We start from the raw sequence: 18,695 nt of genomic DNA, 5'->3' as shown, positions 1-18,695 counted from the left end.
TATTATGTTGTGGGACACTCATTGAGACTATCCGAGCCGGTCAGTGTGGGGAAAAAAGCACTTTAGGGCGGACTTTGACGCGGGGGGCCAGTTGCCCCATACTTTTCGCTAGCTGAGCTGCTAGCTGAGCTGCTAAGCTGCCTGCCTGGCTAAATACTGGAGCTATGTCGAAAATTAATTTCTGCATCACTCACTTGTATGAAATGACAAATGAAAACAGACCCCAGATTGAAAAAAACCAAAGTTCCCCTTTAACACTTGACATCAAAGTCACTGATTCCACTTCACATCAGTCTAGAAATTGAACCGTAGATGTTAATATCAGGGGTGCCTGTGCCAACAACTCGTTCGCATCTGAACTGCCTTATTTTTTTAAAAGATTAAGCAAACAAACAAAAGAATCTGAACATTCATAGTGTTAATGCAGCCAAAATGAATTGTTTGTGGACCTTTATTTGGATCTCATCATCAGCCATGGCTGCACAGTCCTGTTTAAATTCAACTTTCAATGCTGCCAACACCACAAATGAAATGATTTAATCACACAGACATAACTGAGTTCTCTCATTAGACTAACAAACATATAATTGCTGCCGTGCGTCCAACAGAGAGCGGCTGAGAACACTGTGTACAGAAGGTTTATGACAGAAATGAGAACAAAGCAACATTTTTTTTGTAACGGAGATGTTTATTTAGACAACTGAATGCATGCCAGAAAGAACTGTGTTACAGCAGCTCTCTCACATTTCTAACTCTGAGGGAGAGACAAACTTTTGAGTGTTGAACACTATCTGCTCTAATTTATTGCATCGACACATTTACTCTTGTCGCGTATTGAGGGGGAGACAGGAGGTACCGTTGTTGAAGATTAAGGAGCTCGGATCTTGAACAGCTTTGGCCAGAATATCACGAGTTGTTCATATCACCGTTTTGGCAAAAGGACAAAAGGAATTCACACCTTGCTTTAAGGGAATTTTTAACCTCTCACACAAAACACGTAAAAAGACAATTAAAAAAGATGCACTTACTTTAGGTAGCATTCACATGCAGTATAATGTGTCTTCTCCTCAGACTAGATTTAACATTTTTCTCCACTATTTCTTACAGAGATTCACAGCTAATGTTTTTCAGTTTTGGGGAATTATCTTACATAGAACAGCTACTGGATGGAAAATAAAGACACGTTGGATGGATTTGGGGAGAAAGGAAGACATAAAGAAATGATCTGAAAGGCAAAAGAGACAAAATTGTGCTTATCATCGGTGGGATCTCTTCCAAAAAATAAAAATAAATTTGAACACACAAACCCTTTAATTCAACCCTCAGATCCCCCAAAAAGAGGATTCCTCGACACAATTTCAGCCCAGTTGGTCCATCAAAGTTCTTAATTGTTGTTGCCGTTGTTTCTCCAATATACTGATGAGCCAAAAAAAATACCATAATATCAAAAATAAATGCAACCCTTTCACAAAACAATGAGCAATAAATAATAATCAAGTGGTGTTCTTGTACTGTATATGTACTGTATATACACAGAGAGTTAAGTTTGTTGTATATATGTACACAAAACAACTGACAGTCTTATTTCAGACTGGCTTTTTAGCATAGCCTACAACTGGGATCCGTGCCCGAATTCTATAAATCCCAGAAAAAGCAACATAATAACTTACACAGGGAGCAGAAGGGTTTATGCACAATGAAGACGACTATGTTGCCTGCAATTTTTCCCTCTTCCCCTCCTTCAAAATAGAAGCACTGGTTTGGAAAGGAAAAGTAAATATAAAAGAAAAATCTAACATTTATTTTAGGTAGGGTGTAAAAAAAAAAAAAAAAAAAAAGAAGCCTCTAGAATTCCATAAAATAATTAGCTTATTAAAACATTGATTGACAACAACATGCACAATGCTTTCCCAGTTGGAGAGGGTGATGACGATGAAGAAGCACTTTGTCTGCACAGAGGCGTGACTTTGCAGTTTCATTTTTTCCCCCCCATGTCACAATGCTTCTGGTTGTTTTTTGAAAACAACGTGAGAGCCACCGGTGCAAGCTGTGCGCACGTCGAGGCGAGTCGCGACCCTTTTTTTTTGTTACCTTTCCTCCTCTAAGGGTGCCGTTGTTACCTTTTCTCCTCGAGCAAGTTCTTCAAAATAAGAGGTTTTGTTTCTTAAAAATCCATTTCCACATACACTAGTTCGCAGTTCACATGCTCAGGTTCAAACACGGCAGCAGCTCTGCTTCAATAAATCTATGAATGTCTCCACAACTGTCCTCTCAGCACATTTAAGTCCATTTGCTTACCAACAAACACCTCACTAAACACCAGTCTTATTTTAGTTGCTTATGTACAGGAGGTTGAAGTGTCTGCCGGGCAGTATCCAAGGCAACCAGCCACACATTTACAGTATGCATTCCAGTTTTCAGTCCTCTGTTCATCTTCACAGGTTTATGTGCATTCGTGTCTTTGAATGAGAGCTTTATTGTCGTGTGCGCTTCATGTATTTCTACCTAAAAAGTGTGTTTTCTAATGTTCTGGCTGCTGTTATGAAGAGGTCACTGAATCATACGTTGGACACACAATCTATGAATGTGTTCGTGTTTATGTGAATGCATGGGTTTGTGCTTGTGTGTGTGTAGCTCTGGTTGAAATGTGTTCGTCTCTGTGCTTTTTTTTTTTTTCCTCAAACGCTACGTGGGGGTCTTTGCAGCTCATGGGTCCTCCTGTTGCGTCCCTTCTTATTTTCCTGCATTCGTCTCCACTTGTTCGCGTGTTGGCTGCTCGCTCGAGATCCACCCGCAACCTGAGAACCGGCCAGACCGCCCTGCCCCTTCGGGCCGTTTTGTGTCTTCTGGTTGTTCTTAGGTGCCTGGCTGCTCATTATACCCAGATTTGACTGAGCTTTCTGGGTGTTCTGGCTCTGTGCCGGCTCCTCTGCTGTTGGAGCTCCAGCCTGAAGCCAGGACCGGCTCTGTGGTGGGCTGGCTTGCTGCTTCTGAGCATTAGGAGCCAAAGCTTTAGGCCGTATCACCGGATTGGAACTGCCGGTGACGTCAGGTTTGCCCTGACTGTTGCCGTTGGGGGTCTTCACCCTCTTCTGTTTGCGCTCTTTCTTCCAAACCCTGTCACAGAACTCCTCCACGCTGTTGAGCTCCGGGTGATCCAGGAGAGAGAGGAAGTCTCGGTACCACACCCTGTGTTTGGCTGAATGACCGACGCCTCCTCCGGCACCAGGGAGTCCAGGTAGGATGTCACCCAGTCTCTGGGTGGGGATGACCTGCAGGTTGAGGCGCAGCAGCGGCTGGATGAAGCCGTGTTCGACCGCCTGGCAGTGGTAGATACCAGAGTCAGACTGAGCCAGGCTGCGTATCAGCAGACCCTGGTCTGTACGGAGCACTCTGTCATCTAGCTTGATCTGAAAAAGACAAAGACAAAGACATGAGGCCAAGGGTAGAAGACAGGTAGTTCACAGGTAAATGAGCATCATCCATGAGTCGGAATCATAGTTCTACACTTCATCTCTTAAAGGTCCTATTTGGTGAAAATCCATTTTTTGTGTCTTGTATATCTCAAAAAAATTGAGGCATAAAATAAAAACACTTTTTGAAAATTAAGATGCCTACTATTGCTGTACCTCAATCTCCACCTCAACTAGCTAAGCTCCCAGCTTTATCAGCCAGTACGGATTTTATTCAATTTTAGCATAGAAATGAGCAAACCAATAGTCGTTGACCTAAATATTTGCAAAGTCTTGCTTCCAGTTAAGTCATTCACAATGAGATGCTGCTCACAGTCCACCAAGTTTGTTTACTTTCTAGAGCTGCTTCTGCTAACTTTAAAACATCTCAGCTATGAGCAAAGACTGGCTGCAAGAGTAAACACAAGAGGCATCATGCACTCCCACCATCCTATTAAATGAAGAATCACTGGATTATTTTTGCTTTTGATGGTAATGTCCTCACAACAGAAAAATCTTTAGTGTTGGTCAATGTGCAGCTAACGTGGCTAATGCTACCATTAGGTTTGATTGTATGCTAATAGGTCAGAGCTCTGTGGAAACCGTAAAGGTGAATGACATTCATAGATGGTGGAAACTCAGCCAGTATCAACCCTTCACTTCTATTTCTCACATATGCTGCATTATAATACAGATGCATTCCCAGGAAAGCTGCTCTTGTTTACATATTTTTCAGTTTCAGTACAGACTAATCCAACAGTTGGCAGCAGTAACAAAGCAAAGAGGCACAGCAATGATCCTTACAGGTATTAAAGAACACTAAAAGCTTGTGAATATGGATAGAAACTGAACAATTTTTAAAAATGCCTATGCAAGCTCTCTCTGGTATCCTTTCCCTCTCATTCACCCCATCTCCCACCCAGTCTAGGCAGATGCCTGGTTCTGACAGAGGTGTAATTTCTGTTCTTCTGTTATTTCTTCCCACTCTTGCCAAAGAGCTGTTCTAAAAAAAACAACTGGGTTTCTTCCTACAATATAAAACTGTCAGGTATTGACCTGACTATTTTAAGAGCCCTGAGATGATTCATGTTGCAAAGTGTCACTATATAAATAAAATAAAATTGAACTTAAGTATGCAAAAGAAATGCCTCCTGGATGGCAACCACTAAATGTAAACACAACTCCACAGGACACCTTTACATTTCTGAACACCCAGCGGACAAACTTTGAGGTCTGTGGTTTGGATTCAACCAAAGACAACGGCAGCATATGAAAAAAATGCAGCTACATTAATGCAGCTACATCAATCATCGGAGTTGTCAACATAAACTGATCTGGCACAAAAACATACACAGTTTTCCAGCAAAAAAAAAAAAAAAAAAGCAAAACCTGGCGCAGCTTTAGCAGCAACAGCAAAAACATCAAGCCATTGTGGTCACCTATCAAATACGAGGCAGTGAACATTCTTTTTAGATTAATTTCTAAGCTGGAGTCTGGCGTATTACTATCCTTCCAGATAAAAATTATAAACCACTGTGTTTTGCATTTGATAAGCATCCAGACTCATGGGCATATTGCTCAACTGCTGTATCATATTTCTCTTTCTTTCTTGCAGGTACCTGAAACAACACGGCCTGAACGCCCAGCTAGGAAAATACAGCCGCGGTACAAATTCTTGCAAAAGTAATCGGTTACATGCCAGGGTCAAAAGTTAATCTAAACACCCACACCCAGAAGTTTTCACCCTTCTGAGTCTACGAGGTTAAAGATTAAGAGGTCAGTGGATGATAGAGCAGGAAATGTGTTGTAGAGGTGTTTGCTCTGCAGAAATCTAATAGCCGGAAACAGATAGTATCATTTTTATTTGCAGTATATTAATCACACCATTAAGCAAAGAGGCAGTTATAGACCAGGTGACACTTGACGTACATTTTCCAAGCATTTATTTCACTCATTTGTGAATATTCACACCTCATGCTTGCGATCGTCGTTGGGCTTCTGCAGCTGCCAGTAGATGAGCGCTCTTTGAGATTTGGGGCTGCACTCCAGGAACATGCTGCTGTTCTCCACGCCGAACACACTCCTGTCCTCCACGCTGCCTCCTAATCCATCCACATCATCTGATAAAAGCCAAAACACACACAGACAGGCAGACGAATTAGACGTGTGTGGCAGTAAGAGGAAGGTAAACGGAGTGTTCGTGTGAAGCCTTTAAGGTACCGTGATGCTGAAGATCAGAGCACTGGGACAGAGGATCTCCGTTTCTGATGTCCTGTCGCCTGGTTCGCCTGCGTGGAAGTGAATGAAAACACACTTAGACACAGGTTCTATCAAATACGTGCTCCTCATGAGTGTTGTGTATTGTTTAATTGCAGCCACTAGGGGGCAATGTTACCCAACACCTAAGAGAATGGGCATCTATTCAACCTTTACTCCACTGTTAAATCGCATGGGTGAAAAAAAGCAAACCACTAACCCCTTTGCAGAATGTAAGAAACATAAACCTGCTGAGCACTAAAACAACGTGCTTCATTGCCTTCCGATGAGCCGTCCATTATGAAACACATGCAGCATTGTTGCGCCCTTGAAACATCTTGGAAAAGCAGCTGCGCTCTTTGTCCTCTCCGTATGAAAGTCCACTATGTCATCTGTGTTTAACGGTGGCGGAAAGGTGTTTTCCTAGTCTGGCTTTACTGACTAGCTGAGAATGCCTCCCCTGCTCCTAGTTGCTTTAAAACTGTAAAAATCCAAATGGGGCGAGCCAAAAATGAGGTGAGGGGCTGGAAAGAAGGGAACAGAGAGAAAAAAAGTAGAGGCACTAAAGGTGAAAAAGCAACAGCGGTCAACCGTTTAACATCCTCCCTTCCGAACTTTTGTGCGTCAAAAACATTTGGACACTCGTCTCGTTTCTTTTTCTCACACATGTCCCTCCTCTGTACGTTTCCTGGGCTGACATTCCCGTCTTTTTTGGCCGTCTGAGCACGTGCGGGGCCGAGTGTCTGGTTCTCATTCTGGGAGGGAAAATATTTGCAGTGTTGAGGAGCGCCGAGAGGAGCCGGTCCTGGCCTTAACCATGGGGTGTGCCACCTCCTCTGTAACCCTGCCAAGCTGGAGTATACCCACTGGCCTACTTCTGCTGGTGTGAGAAGTTCTGGATGAATGAGACGCAGGGGTGTAGCGCTGAGTGAGTGTGTGTGTGAGGGCTGCTTTAGTGGTCAGCCTAATCCTGCTGGATACAGCGGAGGGTAATTTGAGGGTGTGTATGTTCATACCTCCTGGCTGCAGGGTGAAGCGGTCAGACAGCTCCTGTTGGCTATAATTTAGTGTGTGTGTTATGTGTGTATGCATATTCATGTGTGTGCATCTTGGCTTTAGAAGGATGGAATCACAACCCAGAACAACTGTACTGGCAACGGTGCTAACTAAGGTTGCCGGATTGTACTTGCTGGAATGTGTGTGTGTGTGTGTTTAATGACTGTATTTTGTGCCTGTGTAATACAGAGATTACTTCCATGTTTGGATGCCTGTGCTGCTGTGTATCTATTGTTTTGGATTTTCTGCACTCACTAATATGCAAGTGGAGGTCTGAGGTCAGAGGATGAAGGTTGCCCTTGAGCATCACATTTAAAACCAACTGTTTGGAAGCAACAGTAAAACGCAGGTGTACTGATAACTCCCACGTGTGGCTATACGCGATGACGTTAATACAAAGGCAAGATGTTGCTGAAAAGGAAAACGCAAGCTGAGCAGACCCTTGGAGGATAAATAAAGGTGAAGGAGGAGTGTTTAGTGTGTGCAGGCTCCTACCTCTTGGCGGTAGGAAAGTATCTGGAGCACTCAGCACCATCCCAAGCGCAATAAGGGTCTCTGGCCAGGCAGCACTCAGCGCAAGCTTTCCCATACACCTCGCAACGGTGTAAAGACATCTGCGATACACCCAGGGCCGAGCCAAGGTACAGCTGTTGCTGTGGGAGCCAGAAAAACAGCAAGGACGTAAAAATGAAACTCTTCTGTGTGGCTCGCTTGGAACAGGTTCTTGCGAAAAGAAGGTGGTTAGTTCTCAGTAGGCACATTTGATATGCTTGTTTTTCGATATCAGCGTTTTCTTAAAGGCACAGAACTTGTCACTTTTTTTTCTGCTTCACTTGGACCCACGGCCTCGTCAACTACTTTTAGGTGAATTACAACGTGTGAAAAGTTTTTACCTGCTTGGTGGACAGCTCCATGGCAGTAATGGGAGTAGGCTCCTGTACAAAACAAACACGGCCGCATTTAACACCACGTCTATGGACAATGTGAGTATTTTTATAGGGAGCAGCTTCATTGCTTGTTGTTAACACTCTGTTTTCAATGTCGTACCCTAAAGACAGTCATCTCCTCCAGCACAACCTCCTCTAGGTCATGCCAGCTCTCCCTGGGGATCGTGACCACCTTCAGCACTGTTCCCATATCTGAAAGGCAACACACAGAGATACAGCAAGGGCATGTCTGTGTAAAATACAAAAACCTTTGTTTATTCAGAGGCTAAGTCTCCTGAGTTGGAATATGTGCACATGCCTAATTATACTCTACCTATATGTAGTTTTATATATTGTTTAAGCATTTCACTGTATAGAAGCTACTCTGGATTCCAAAAATACTCATTGAAATGACATTTTTGCAGCTTTATTTGCACAATCATGTCAAAAAGCTTTAAGTGGACCAGTCTGCCATGATAAAACACATGCTAAAGCGCTAAATAGATGACTTCCACGTCTGTTGTTTACCTGTGCCGATGAACATGACGTCATACTGGCCGTCCTCCGCCTCCACTCTGTCCACCACCAGCTGGGAGAACTGGTAGTCCACGTCTGTCCGTACCATGATGGGACGTCCACCTATTGGGTGAACCGGGTTGTACATGGCTGGGTGACCTCTGGCGAAGGTGATGACGTCATCGGGAAGGTCCTTGGTAGAGTCGAAACCTCCAAATGTCTTGCTGGGACACTGAGGAGATATGAGACGTTTATTTTTTCTTGGGATCTCTATATCTATATTGAATCATTCAATGAATAATGAATCTATGACTCCCATCTGACCACTTCAGAATCAGATACTTTCTTTTTATGAACAGAAACTTTAGTATATTGGATGAAGTCATGCAAAATTTTACCTTCACGCTCTGAATATTTTCAGAGTTACAGGACCTTGAGGTAGATAGGGGTGAATGGAAATTTGCATCAATTTTCCAGCCTTTTTTAAGCCCTCATGTCTTCATGAGTACAGGAGACAGACACATGGAATGGTCAAGGATGAAAACACATCTGAGCTCTGTTAAAAACTGTAACAGTAAAATCAATTTTACATCCATTCCAGGTGTCACAAACTGAAGCCAAAATCTTGCTTTTGTTCAGGACTATTTTTACTATAAGCGACTTTGAGCATCAACATATTGGGATGTATCATAGTTTCAATAGCAAAAAGAATGTGATTTTGACACAGAAGGAATAATGGCTAGAAGATGAGACTGGTAGAAAAATGTAGGCCAAAATTCCGGCTTTTATTTGCCAGCACTTGTTTTGAGCAACCACCTATCCTACATGGTGATATGACCCTTTAAAGTGTACCCAAAATGCATTTTTTAGAGTTTTCTCCAGTGAATTCTCAGACAACAGATAAACACTTCCAGGGTACCAATGTCTGTTTCTATTACTCTGTGCTACAGATAATAAACCGGTGTAGTTTTGTTGTTGAAACTATGACATACTCTATGATACTGATGCTCAAATCATGCTGGATAAAAACAAGATTTTGGCTTTGTATGACACCTGGGGTGGATGTATGACTGCTTTGGTTGCAGTTTCTAACAGATGTCAAATGTGTTTTTCATACCGGAAAATTTCAGATTACTATCTACTTTCCATATGAGGTTATGAGGGCTCAGAAATGCTGGAAAAACTAACATAAATGAAAAAGCATGAAGCTTCGACCCACCCCTTTGTAGTTAATAGGGTTGTAACTTGGAAAATGTTCCTCGTGTGAAGGTAAAATTTGCATGGCTTTATTTAATATACTAAAGTTACGGTACATAAAAAAAATCAGCTGATTCTGAGGAGATCATGTGGGAACTTTTTCAGATTTGTTTGATTTTATGTGGCATGACACTATTAAGCACTAATAGAAAGCAGCCATCCATGTGTGTTAGCAGTGAATCCTATGCCAATGTGACTTTATTGCTTGTAAATTTACTGTAATCATGTAATATTGCCAATGAAGACTCACAGTGCCAGGGCGAGGATAGGGCACCCTGCCTTGGAAGGGCACCCACTGGTAGTTGGGTCCATCTCTGTGGGCGTAGGGACCCAAGAAAACCCTCCTGATGTCTGCCATGTTGTACATACAGACTGCTGAGCCTTTAAATATGTTACTGTGGAGGGAAAGAGATGGAAAAAGGAAGGTAAAGAGAGGGAGAGGGCGGTGAAATGAAAGATGAGAAAGACAAACAAAAGGGATTCATAAATGATCGTTCACAAGACGGGGATTAGGAGCATGTGAAATACTGAAGAAAGACAACAAAACGACCCTTCATCGCACAAAGACAGAGAGGAGCAAGGTTGTCATTACCTAAGTATAGGAATGACAGATTGGAACTTCTCTCCGATTGCTTCCAACCTCTTGAGAACAGACAGGAATTTGGGCACAGCACCAACAAAACAAGGAGACCTGGTGCAGAGCATATTTGAAATCCCCTCCAATATTTTTGCGAGCGTTTGCTTGTGCCAGATGGGTGGATTGTGCTTTCACTAGACGAGGTCCAAAGCAGGCAAGGGCGATCAATCATGCTAAAAAAAAAAAACGGGGAAATGATGTGGATTTTCTTTCAGTTCATGCTCCGTCGTGGGTCATCCAGAAGACAGCAATTTGAGCTGTGACTCATTTAAACGGAGAATTTGGGAGTTCCACGGGAATATTCCAAGATTCCACAAGAGTTATTACAATATTTAAGTAGAGATTGTGACAATGTAAGCTGGCTGTTTGCAATCTATGAACACCATGTTTGAAAAGATCTGTTTCTCAGCTCTTTTTTGCTGGGTTGGGTCGTTCAAAACTAATCTCAAGTTCATTCATTAACTTTCCAAGTGTCATTTTTTACAGATGGCAGATTTTTCCTTTTGGACAGCAAATCTCCTCTTACAGGAACCGAGGGCTTCAATACGATTCAAGACGTCCTTTGTCTTGCTGACTGCAATGGGAAGTTGTATCAGACTAATTAGGGATGTGGCTGGCATACACACAGCCGCCAGTACTCACCAAAGCATGGAAGATGAATGGATTAGCATTTGAAAATGTTAATTACAGAGAAATTCAATTAACTCCAGGGGCAAGAAAAGACACTCCAATATCTGTGCTTAAGAAGAAGGGCGAACATGTGTTTGTGCAGATACACAGACAGGGAAAGAGGCGGGCAAATTCACCTCCAGAAAAAGGCACAAACACACAATCATGCACACACACACATAGGGGCACAATCAAACATTGATCTGTCAGTGGCAGCTTCTTTGTGCCTCATTAAGCAGTGATATTAAAAGCCGGTTCCTCTGAATCTCTGCTCTATTCATCTCTGAAAACCGGCCACTTAGAAAACCAATTAAACCACTGTAATTCCTCAATGCCCCATAATTGAATTTTAAAGTGTACATGTGTGTGCGCGCGTGTTGGGGGCCGATGTGCAAGTGTACGCCCACCGATGCGCACCAACCCTCTCGGTTTGAATACATTCCAGAAAGCCGAGAAAAGCCACACGGGTCTGGTGATGCGAGGCGTCTGTCAGTATGCGTTAGCTTCCACCGCTGTTCCATTCAGCTTGTCTTATCATTAGCCGTGATTGATGGTGAAGTGTTTGTCCTCCTTTCAAAGCGGTTCACAGACAGTGCTGGACGCAAAAATAATCCCCCCCCCTCCTGCTGCTTCCCAAATGCAAATTCATCATCATCATGATAAGTGCCACCATCTGTGCCATTTCAACTCACTTATCTGCCTTGCCCCCATGCCTTCACCTCTCCACATGCTTCAATAGAGCCACACCCGGCCTCTGTAAACCCCATTCATGGCTGGGGCGGCGGCCAGGGGAGAAACGTGCGTTCCCGCTAAGTGAATATCATGTTTCACTCGCTCCCTCCTGCCCCAGTAATCTGATTTCCATACAGGCCTGCCAAGATTTCAGTGGAAAAAAAAAAGGGGGGACAGGTAGTGAGGAATGGGGGGAATCGGATAAAAGCAATCTCCTATCAGTGATATGGGGAGGGTTGCCATCGAAAAAGGGGAAAGCAACCATAAGACACCTGTAAGTGGATTACGGGATTGCTGTCTGGGAATTTGATGGCGGCACACTTGGTCGCTCGCATCCTGCCATGTCATTTGAAATGGTTTCGGAAATTACAGATAAAGGATGTGAAAGGGAAGGATTCCTGAAAGGAAATGTGGAGCGTGTGTGAATGCTGAATGCATATCAACTCCTTCTGATCTCCTAGCAACAAATCAACAAAACAAATATGATACTAGCAGTGTTTGTCGAGCTGTTTGGGAATCTGAGCCCTTCACTGGCACGCTTAAAAGAAAAGACCTGCACAGGATTGTACCTGGATGTGGTGAATACAGCGTAGATAACTGGATTCTTTGGGTCCTTGGAGCTCATCAGAAACACGTCCTCTGAAAATCAAGAGCAAAAAGGGGTGAAGGCGAGAGCTTTTGAAGGGAACTGTGAGGTTATGCGTATGAAAAGACACTTACGCAGCTCATCAAAGTGTGTATCGATGCCATTCACGCCTGGGACGGAACACATTAGTCGGGCTTTAAGGAAAGTGGTCCATTTGTTCACCAGACTCCTGTGACCTCCCATGTCATTCTGCAAAAGCATCAACACATTTCTGTAAGTTCTCACCTCATCATGTGCTTATTTCTGCAACAGATCTGTAATCAGTTGGTCTTTTCATCGCTTGTAAGAGAAGCATTTTGTTTGCTCGTGTGTGTTGTTACCTTACACAGTTGTCCTATCCTGGCGATGGTAGCCTTCCCAGTGTGCTCTCCGTCCATGGCGTTCTCCTTGAAGAACAGGAAGATTTTGTCGTCTTCAGGGTTGTCGCTCTCGGGGATCAAGTGTACGCTGATGAACCTGGGGTCTAGAGGATGAAAAAAGCAGACAAACTTACAAACTCACCCGCCCTACACACATATAATTCTACAATCCAACCTCTGCCCCAATGGCAATCCTTTCACCTCTATTTTACACCTCTGAAACCAATCCCCCGTGATATTCTCCAGTCACGCCTCAGTAATAGCAGCCATTCACTTTACACCCCGGCGTTACAGCATCTGACTTTACCTCAAGTGAGCTCTCCAAATCCAAATCCCACATAACCCCTGTCTCTAGACCACATCCTCGCAAACACACATGGCTCTGATTGTCCCGGATCACACTTGAATAAATTTATCTCGCGAGAGGAAATCAAAAGCTAAACGGAGGAGCCGGTGCCACAGAGGATGGGACATCTGTGGAGGTAAAAAACAAAACAAAACAATGGGCATGAAGACTGAAGGAAAAAGTGGCCGCAGTCACTGAGGCGTCGCCACGCGTAAAACGAGCCCGCGCCTAAAAGCTCCGGGGTTAGCTGGAGAGAAACAAGCAGTGCCATGTTACACCTTCGTGGCTGTTGAGGATATAGAGTAGCTGTGAAAAGGCAGACTGTGGCCAAAGTGGGAAGCAGATTTATAAGCGCTGTGCGGGTGCGAGACCTCTGGTATAAATCATGCGTACCCCACACACGCTTCATACTTCTATGCCGTTAAATCTACAGGTTCATAAATTCATCTGTGGATGCGATCAGGTGCAAAAACAGGCTGCTGCCGGTGTCGCCAATGTCTGAGGTCACACAATTCATCACATTTAATTCCCAACAAAAGGCCACTTCACTCAGAAGGGGGTGTAATCCAGCATCTATGTGAGTGAGAGGGCATTAAAAGGTGAAGAGATGTGTAAATAAATTCAGTGAATCAAGTCTATCGAACCTACCGTTTAACCCTAAATCCTTATAGAATCAGCTGCTATTAAGGATTCATCCCCAAGTTTCTCTCTTGTTACAATTGAGCACCATGTAACCTTGTTGATAAAGGCTCAATAGAATATCCCCAACCCAGTAATCCATGCAATTACAATCCCCTTCTCCCTTTGTGGAGAAGGCATTGGATTTTGCGGAGCCGGATGGATACAATCCCCCCAGCGTATTTGTTTGAACAAGGTGAAAGATCGATGGGGATTAACTCGACAACAATGACTTCTCCCTTTTAAATCGCTCTTTATTAATACGTCACAGTAATCAGCACCACAGAGCAGCAGTGATTTTTGATGGCGCTGGGGGAGGTGGTTGGGTGGGTGGTTTGAGGGGAACTGGGAGGAATTTGACTCCACTACAGGAAAACAGCTGAGAGCGGATTAGTTCTGTGGGAAAGAGTGAGGAAAAAAAGGGGATGGCACAGCTTGAGGGAAAGGTTCAAACTGACCTTTTGTGGCTCCCTAAGTCCTCCGCGGTGCCGAAAGATAGCCAGACAGACTGAACAGTCAATAACCCTCAATGCAGCGCTAATCTTACTAGCGCAGGCAAATCCAGTGACTTTGTGAATGGGCTCTGATATCTGATGTCTGCACATGAATGGAAATGATCGGAGACTGGAGGCTTGTGAGAGAATTTAATGCTTCAAAGTGTTGAAAACCTCAACGGTATCCTTTTTACAAATAATAGGCAGAGACAGGGGCTAACTTACTGAAAAGCGAATGTGAATACAAATCACGGTTGTCCACTTTGACCAAAGGGTGAAGCTTGCTGGAGCTTGTTAAGTTTGATAATGTAGTTTATCTAGTTTGTTCAGTTTTTAAACTTGCACTGATGGTTTGTAGATAGGTCCATACCAACATATTTGAGCAGTCTAGCAAAAGCCAAACGAAACTTCTACAATTTCCTCATAAGGAAAAACTACATTATACAAAACAGATTTCCATTTTTATGAGAATACTTTGCTCGGGGGTTCAGATTCCTCATAAAAACAATCTTTAATTTCATTTTTTGTTTTTTGTTTTTTTTTACCATTCAGCCATCTTGAATCATGCTGCTCAGTTCTGATTGGATGATGATCTCCCAGCGTACGGAAAATAGCAAAGTCCCTTCCCATGAAATCAGCAGATGTGCCAGAGTACAGCTCTCCGTCTGCCAGAGAGAAAGCAAAGTTAGGAACAAATGACCAGCTCTCGAGCGTATTGTGCACTTCCTGGAACTAATAAAAGGCAGAGATCAAATTCACCAATCAGAAGCGAGGCCGAGAGCATTTTGGGGTCGTAGGGGCTTTTCCCGCGGCCGTTCTCGAAATGTGAGGCCAGTCGAAAGATGTTGTCCTGTGGTGGAGAGGGTCAAAGATCAAAATGAGGCCAATGAGAGCCACATTAAGCCTGGTTAGAGGTGCATTTATAGCCAGTGTTTCAAGTTACAACATATCCTCTTTATAGCACGCTACTTTTGGGCCGCGATGCTGAACAAAAATCGGTCACACATGAGTAATAAGCTGTGTTTTTTTTGCTTTGGTTACTGATCAACAACAGATTCTGTAGCAGTGCAACAAGTAAGAAACAACAGGGACTAAAGTAGGACTAAACAGCAGAAGTAGACCTCCTTGCTTCTAGAGTCTTGGAATAAATTAAAAGTGAGGCCCAACTTACTCACTTTTCTTTAAATAAGTTACTGACAACACTGCTTTAACTTCAAGTGAACACATGCAGGGCCGGCTGTACTGAAAAACTGCATGGTGCAAACACTCATTCTCCTCCTCCATTGTTGGGCAGCAGAGCTCACGCTGGTACACTGATTAACCTGTAGACCTTTATCAAGATGACTGATTAAACTTTTACGTAGGAGAGCGGTTGTTTAATATCCGACAGCTGTAATTGAACCATGTAGTGACCACTTTTTTCCACTTCTTCGCACAAAAGAAAACACTGATGGGTAGATAATCAATTTAGTGTGTGTGTGTGTGAGTGTGTGTGTGTTAGCCTTTACTCCATGCAGTGCAGTTTTCTCTGTCATTAGTTCACTATATAGCCCTGTTGTCACATTTCACGACAGCAAAATAAAGGTTCAATCGAGATCTAAATTACCTTTTGCATATATATAACTGATTAACAATATTCAATTGCATTAAAGCACCGAATGTATTACCTCTGCCCTCTTGCCCATTTCCAGATAAGCACAAATGGGGTGGAAGGCTCCTGTGCCACAGATGTACAGATGGGTCTGGTTATAAGGCTGGAGAACCCGGATGAAGTTGGAACATTCTTTCTACAAAAAGAAATAAGAAAGGGAACATCAAGCCTCCAACTTGTGGGTTAATTTCATACAGTGAGACAACATACAGCTGGCAAAAAGATTTGAATACGGCCTGTCTAGCATATTATATAGCCTTGAAAAGCATATGAAACTGTGGGGATTTTAATGAAAGAGGTTGCACATGTTAGCAGTAATCTCATACTTCCAATTCTCTCCTCTGTATCACAAAGTTTAAATTAAGTTTTATCCTTTGTGAAAATAAAGCTGACATTTTAAGCAGAGAAAAACGTTAGAAAATAGGGACTAATGGAAAGCAGAGAATAATAGAGAAAAGCTTTTGTTGGAATTCCAGTTTAAGCAGGGACTTTCCAGCTGGTTTGGGAAACCGAGTCTCCTTCAAGGAAATCCCACCTGTAAGACAAATCAAGCAAATCTGCCACAGATCTTTAATGATCCATATGTTTGAATTTACTGTGGGTATTTGGGTTGGCTCTCCAGTACATGCTGATAGTCCCAGCAGTGTGAGACTGTTTATTAGAGCGCTAATCAACGGGATTGGTTAATGTAGGAGGGTTATTAGCAGCCCCGAGGAGTTGATTTGGGCACATGTGTTTAACAGATTAGGCTGGGGTTTGCCTAATTATAAATACACGCTGAATATCCACCTAACAAATAAGAACACATTTGGTTGGGGATTTGGAAACTCAGCACACATCTCATCACACGCTGACAGCCAAATTATCTCTTCCCTTCAACACATGTATCTGTTCAGCCTTCGAAAGCTTTAACTTTGATGATTTGATGATGTCCCTGTGAAACATAAATGGATACAGGGCTTCAGGTTGGAGTGATGACATTTTCCAGTGAAGCCTAAAATGAACTCTCGAATCACACACTGCATACCTTGTCCAAAAAACAGAGTTTTCTTTTATGATTCCAAAAGGCAGAACTGTTGTTTCAGCCCTGACCGTTTCTCCTTCACAGTAATCTGCTTAAAGGGAAAGTTTTTGGCAAATACACCGAGAGTGTCTTGCGGGGAGTTAGATGTGAAAATACCACTCACATATCTGGGTGCTCAGTTATGGAGCCAACAGCTGGTTTGCTTTGCTAGCCTGGCTCTGCCCTGAGGTTACACAATCTGCCTATTGGCACACTTGTTTAATCCGTACAAAAAACTACGTGTAAAAATGACAATTGGTGGTTTTATGGGAGGATACATGTTGGATTATTTATTAGGTGGATGGAGTTACTTAAAGAAATCTTGTTTTCACTGCAGCAATCGGGGAGACCAGGGAACTTCACAATGTTTCTTTTTTTTTTATGTTTAACGGTTCTGTGTACAGAACAAGTGGATGTCACTACTGGACCAGCATCTCAGAATAACAGACATGTTGTCCACAGATTCCACTAATCTTCACTTTCATTTACAACCAGAATGGTTGTGCTCACAAAAAAATAATCTAGCCATAACCATTAGCCTATGCTAGCTTTGTAAAGTGCATTGACAGGCCACAGTAGTTTGTTGTCAACTCAAGTAACATTATCTTCACTTCACCTGTCTGTTCTTGTCTCTGCTCCATGTGTGTCTGATTCCATGGTCCATCTGATCGAATCAGGCCCATGCATGGACCAGTTATGGCCGGACCGGAGTTTAACCATGTGTGGTAACAGACACACGGAGACCGGAGCGGAGAAGACATGTATGTAAAAGGAGTAGCAGCAAAGAGCCTCAAAACGAAACGAGTGCACATACATTAGGTACAAAACATGAACAAAAAATGTTATGATAAAAATGTTTTGAATTTTAGGGGGATTTTTGGGGCACTGGCTGTACATTAAATTGCACTTTGCCATTTTCAATGTAGTGTGGGAGGTCACTCTCGGTCTGTTTATAAGAGGAGGGAGGGCCAGCTTTTTCAATTGGAGGAACTCACATGCATTAACATGTATGCAAATAGAACAGAGAAACTTGGACTACAACACACACTTCCATCTCTACTTAGGATTAATACACTATATCTTCCCCAAGCAGATAGTTATGTGCAGTTATGTTTAAAATCTTGGATATTGCATGCTAGCTCAGTTTCTCATCTGTGTTCTGGCTATGCTAACAGGCAGTAGCTGCATATTTCCCATGCAAACATTCAATATGAACCTTTAGTTCTAACTCTGTCAGACTAATTTATAAATATGAAGTGTGAAATCTGTCACAGCATCCTGACCAGCTCTTTTTCCATGTATTTAACACCTTTTAACTGTGCATGTAATTATTAACCCACTAAACCACGTAAGTCTGCAGCCACATAACAGTTCCTGAGTTCACAAATGAGGACTAAACTTGCCTGATGTCTTGTGGCTGACCTCAACCCTGCTTGTCTCTGTGACTCTGTAATGTAATGGCTTTACCCTCTGTGTTTCCTTCGGCTCAACATCAGGAGCACATGTCCTCCACACATCATTCTTATTATACATATTTCATCAACTCCGATAATCCCCTGCAGGGTCAGCTTTGTTTAGGATTTCTATATGGCTGTTTCAGTTCGACTCATTAGCCATGAGGTAGGTGGGCTGCACCTAAACACTAACAGACGTTAGTTATGGTCACTCAAATGTGTCGCTGTGTCATGCCCTCAGGTGAAAAATGGTTTGCCTGATCACAAACCATGTCATTATGTGAAAACCACAACACCCACAGAGGATAAATGAGTCATTATTGGAGAAGACGAATGACTCTCTTTGCACTGGATATTAATGCTGACTTTCCATAGGAGAAATGGGTGGACAGATTTGTATGTATTTGGATGAGTTGAGTGAATTTTGAGATAATGTTGAGGTCTCTAATTGAATATAGAAACTGGATTGGCAACAGAGGACAGCTTTGAATTATTATTTTTCC

The 18,695-nt window shown here is 42.9% G+C and overlaps 1 protein-coding gene across 2 annotated transcripts in view; it reads right to left on the bottom strand.

Annotated features, from left to right (window-relative positions):
- Positions 1–433: 433 nt before the first annotated feature.
- The window catches only part of sema3aa (sema domain, immunoglobulin domain (Ig), short basic domain, secreted, (semaphorin) 3Aa), a 33,921-nt gene continuing 15,659 nt past the window's right edge, over positions 434–18,695 (bottom strand). Inside the window, exons 4-18 of one of the 2 annotated variants that reach the window (XM_051949114.1) lie at positions 17,355–17,402; positions 15,692–15,811; positions 14,784–14,874; positions 14,570–14,689; positions 12,468–12,610; positions 12,222–12,336; positions 12,071–12,140; positions 9,714–9,858; positions 8,219–8,438; positions 7,812–7,903; positions 7,658–7,699; positions 7,260–7,417; positions 5,673–5,740; positions 5,424–5,572; positions 434–3,410 (exon numbers count right to left, since the gene is read on the bottom strand). In XM_051949114.1, the coding sequence (XP_051805074.1) occupies positions 2,679–3,410; positions 5,424–5,572; positions 5,673–5,740; positions 7,260–7,417; positions 7,658–7,699; positions 7,812–7,903; positions 8,219–8,438; positions 9,714–9,858; positions 12,071–12,140; positions 12,222–12,336; positions 12,468–12,610; positions 14,570–14,689; positions 14,784–14,874; positions 15,692–15,811; positions 17,355–17,402 (2,313 nt within the window). In that variant the 3' untranslated portion in view covers positions 434–2,678. The remainder of the gene's footprint in view (positions 3,411–5,423; positions 5,573–5,672; positions 5,741–7,259; positions 7,418–7,657; positions 7,700–7,811; positions 7,904–8,218; positions 8,439–9,713; positions 9,859–12,070; positions 12,141–12,221; positions 12,337–12,467; positions 12,611–14,569; positions 14,690–14,783; positions 14,875–15,691; positions 15,812–17,354; positions 17,403–18,695) is intronic. The other variant, XM_022202560.2, reaches the window with a different exon arrangement.

This window comes from Acanthochromis polyacanthus, chromosome 1, assembly GCF_021347895.1.
Source record: "Acanthochromis polyacanthus isolate Apoly-LR-REF ecotype Palm Island chromosome 1, KAUST_Apoly_ChrSc, whole genome shotgun sequence".
Taxonomy (NCBI): domain Eukaryota; kingdom Metazoa; phylum Chordata; class Actinopteri; family Pomacentridae; genus Acanthochromis; species Acanthochromis polyacanthus.
This window is presented reverse-complemented; position numbering and strand designations above follow the sequence as displayed.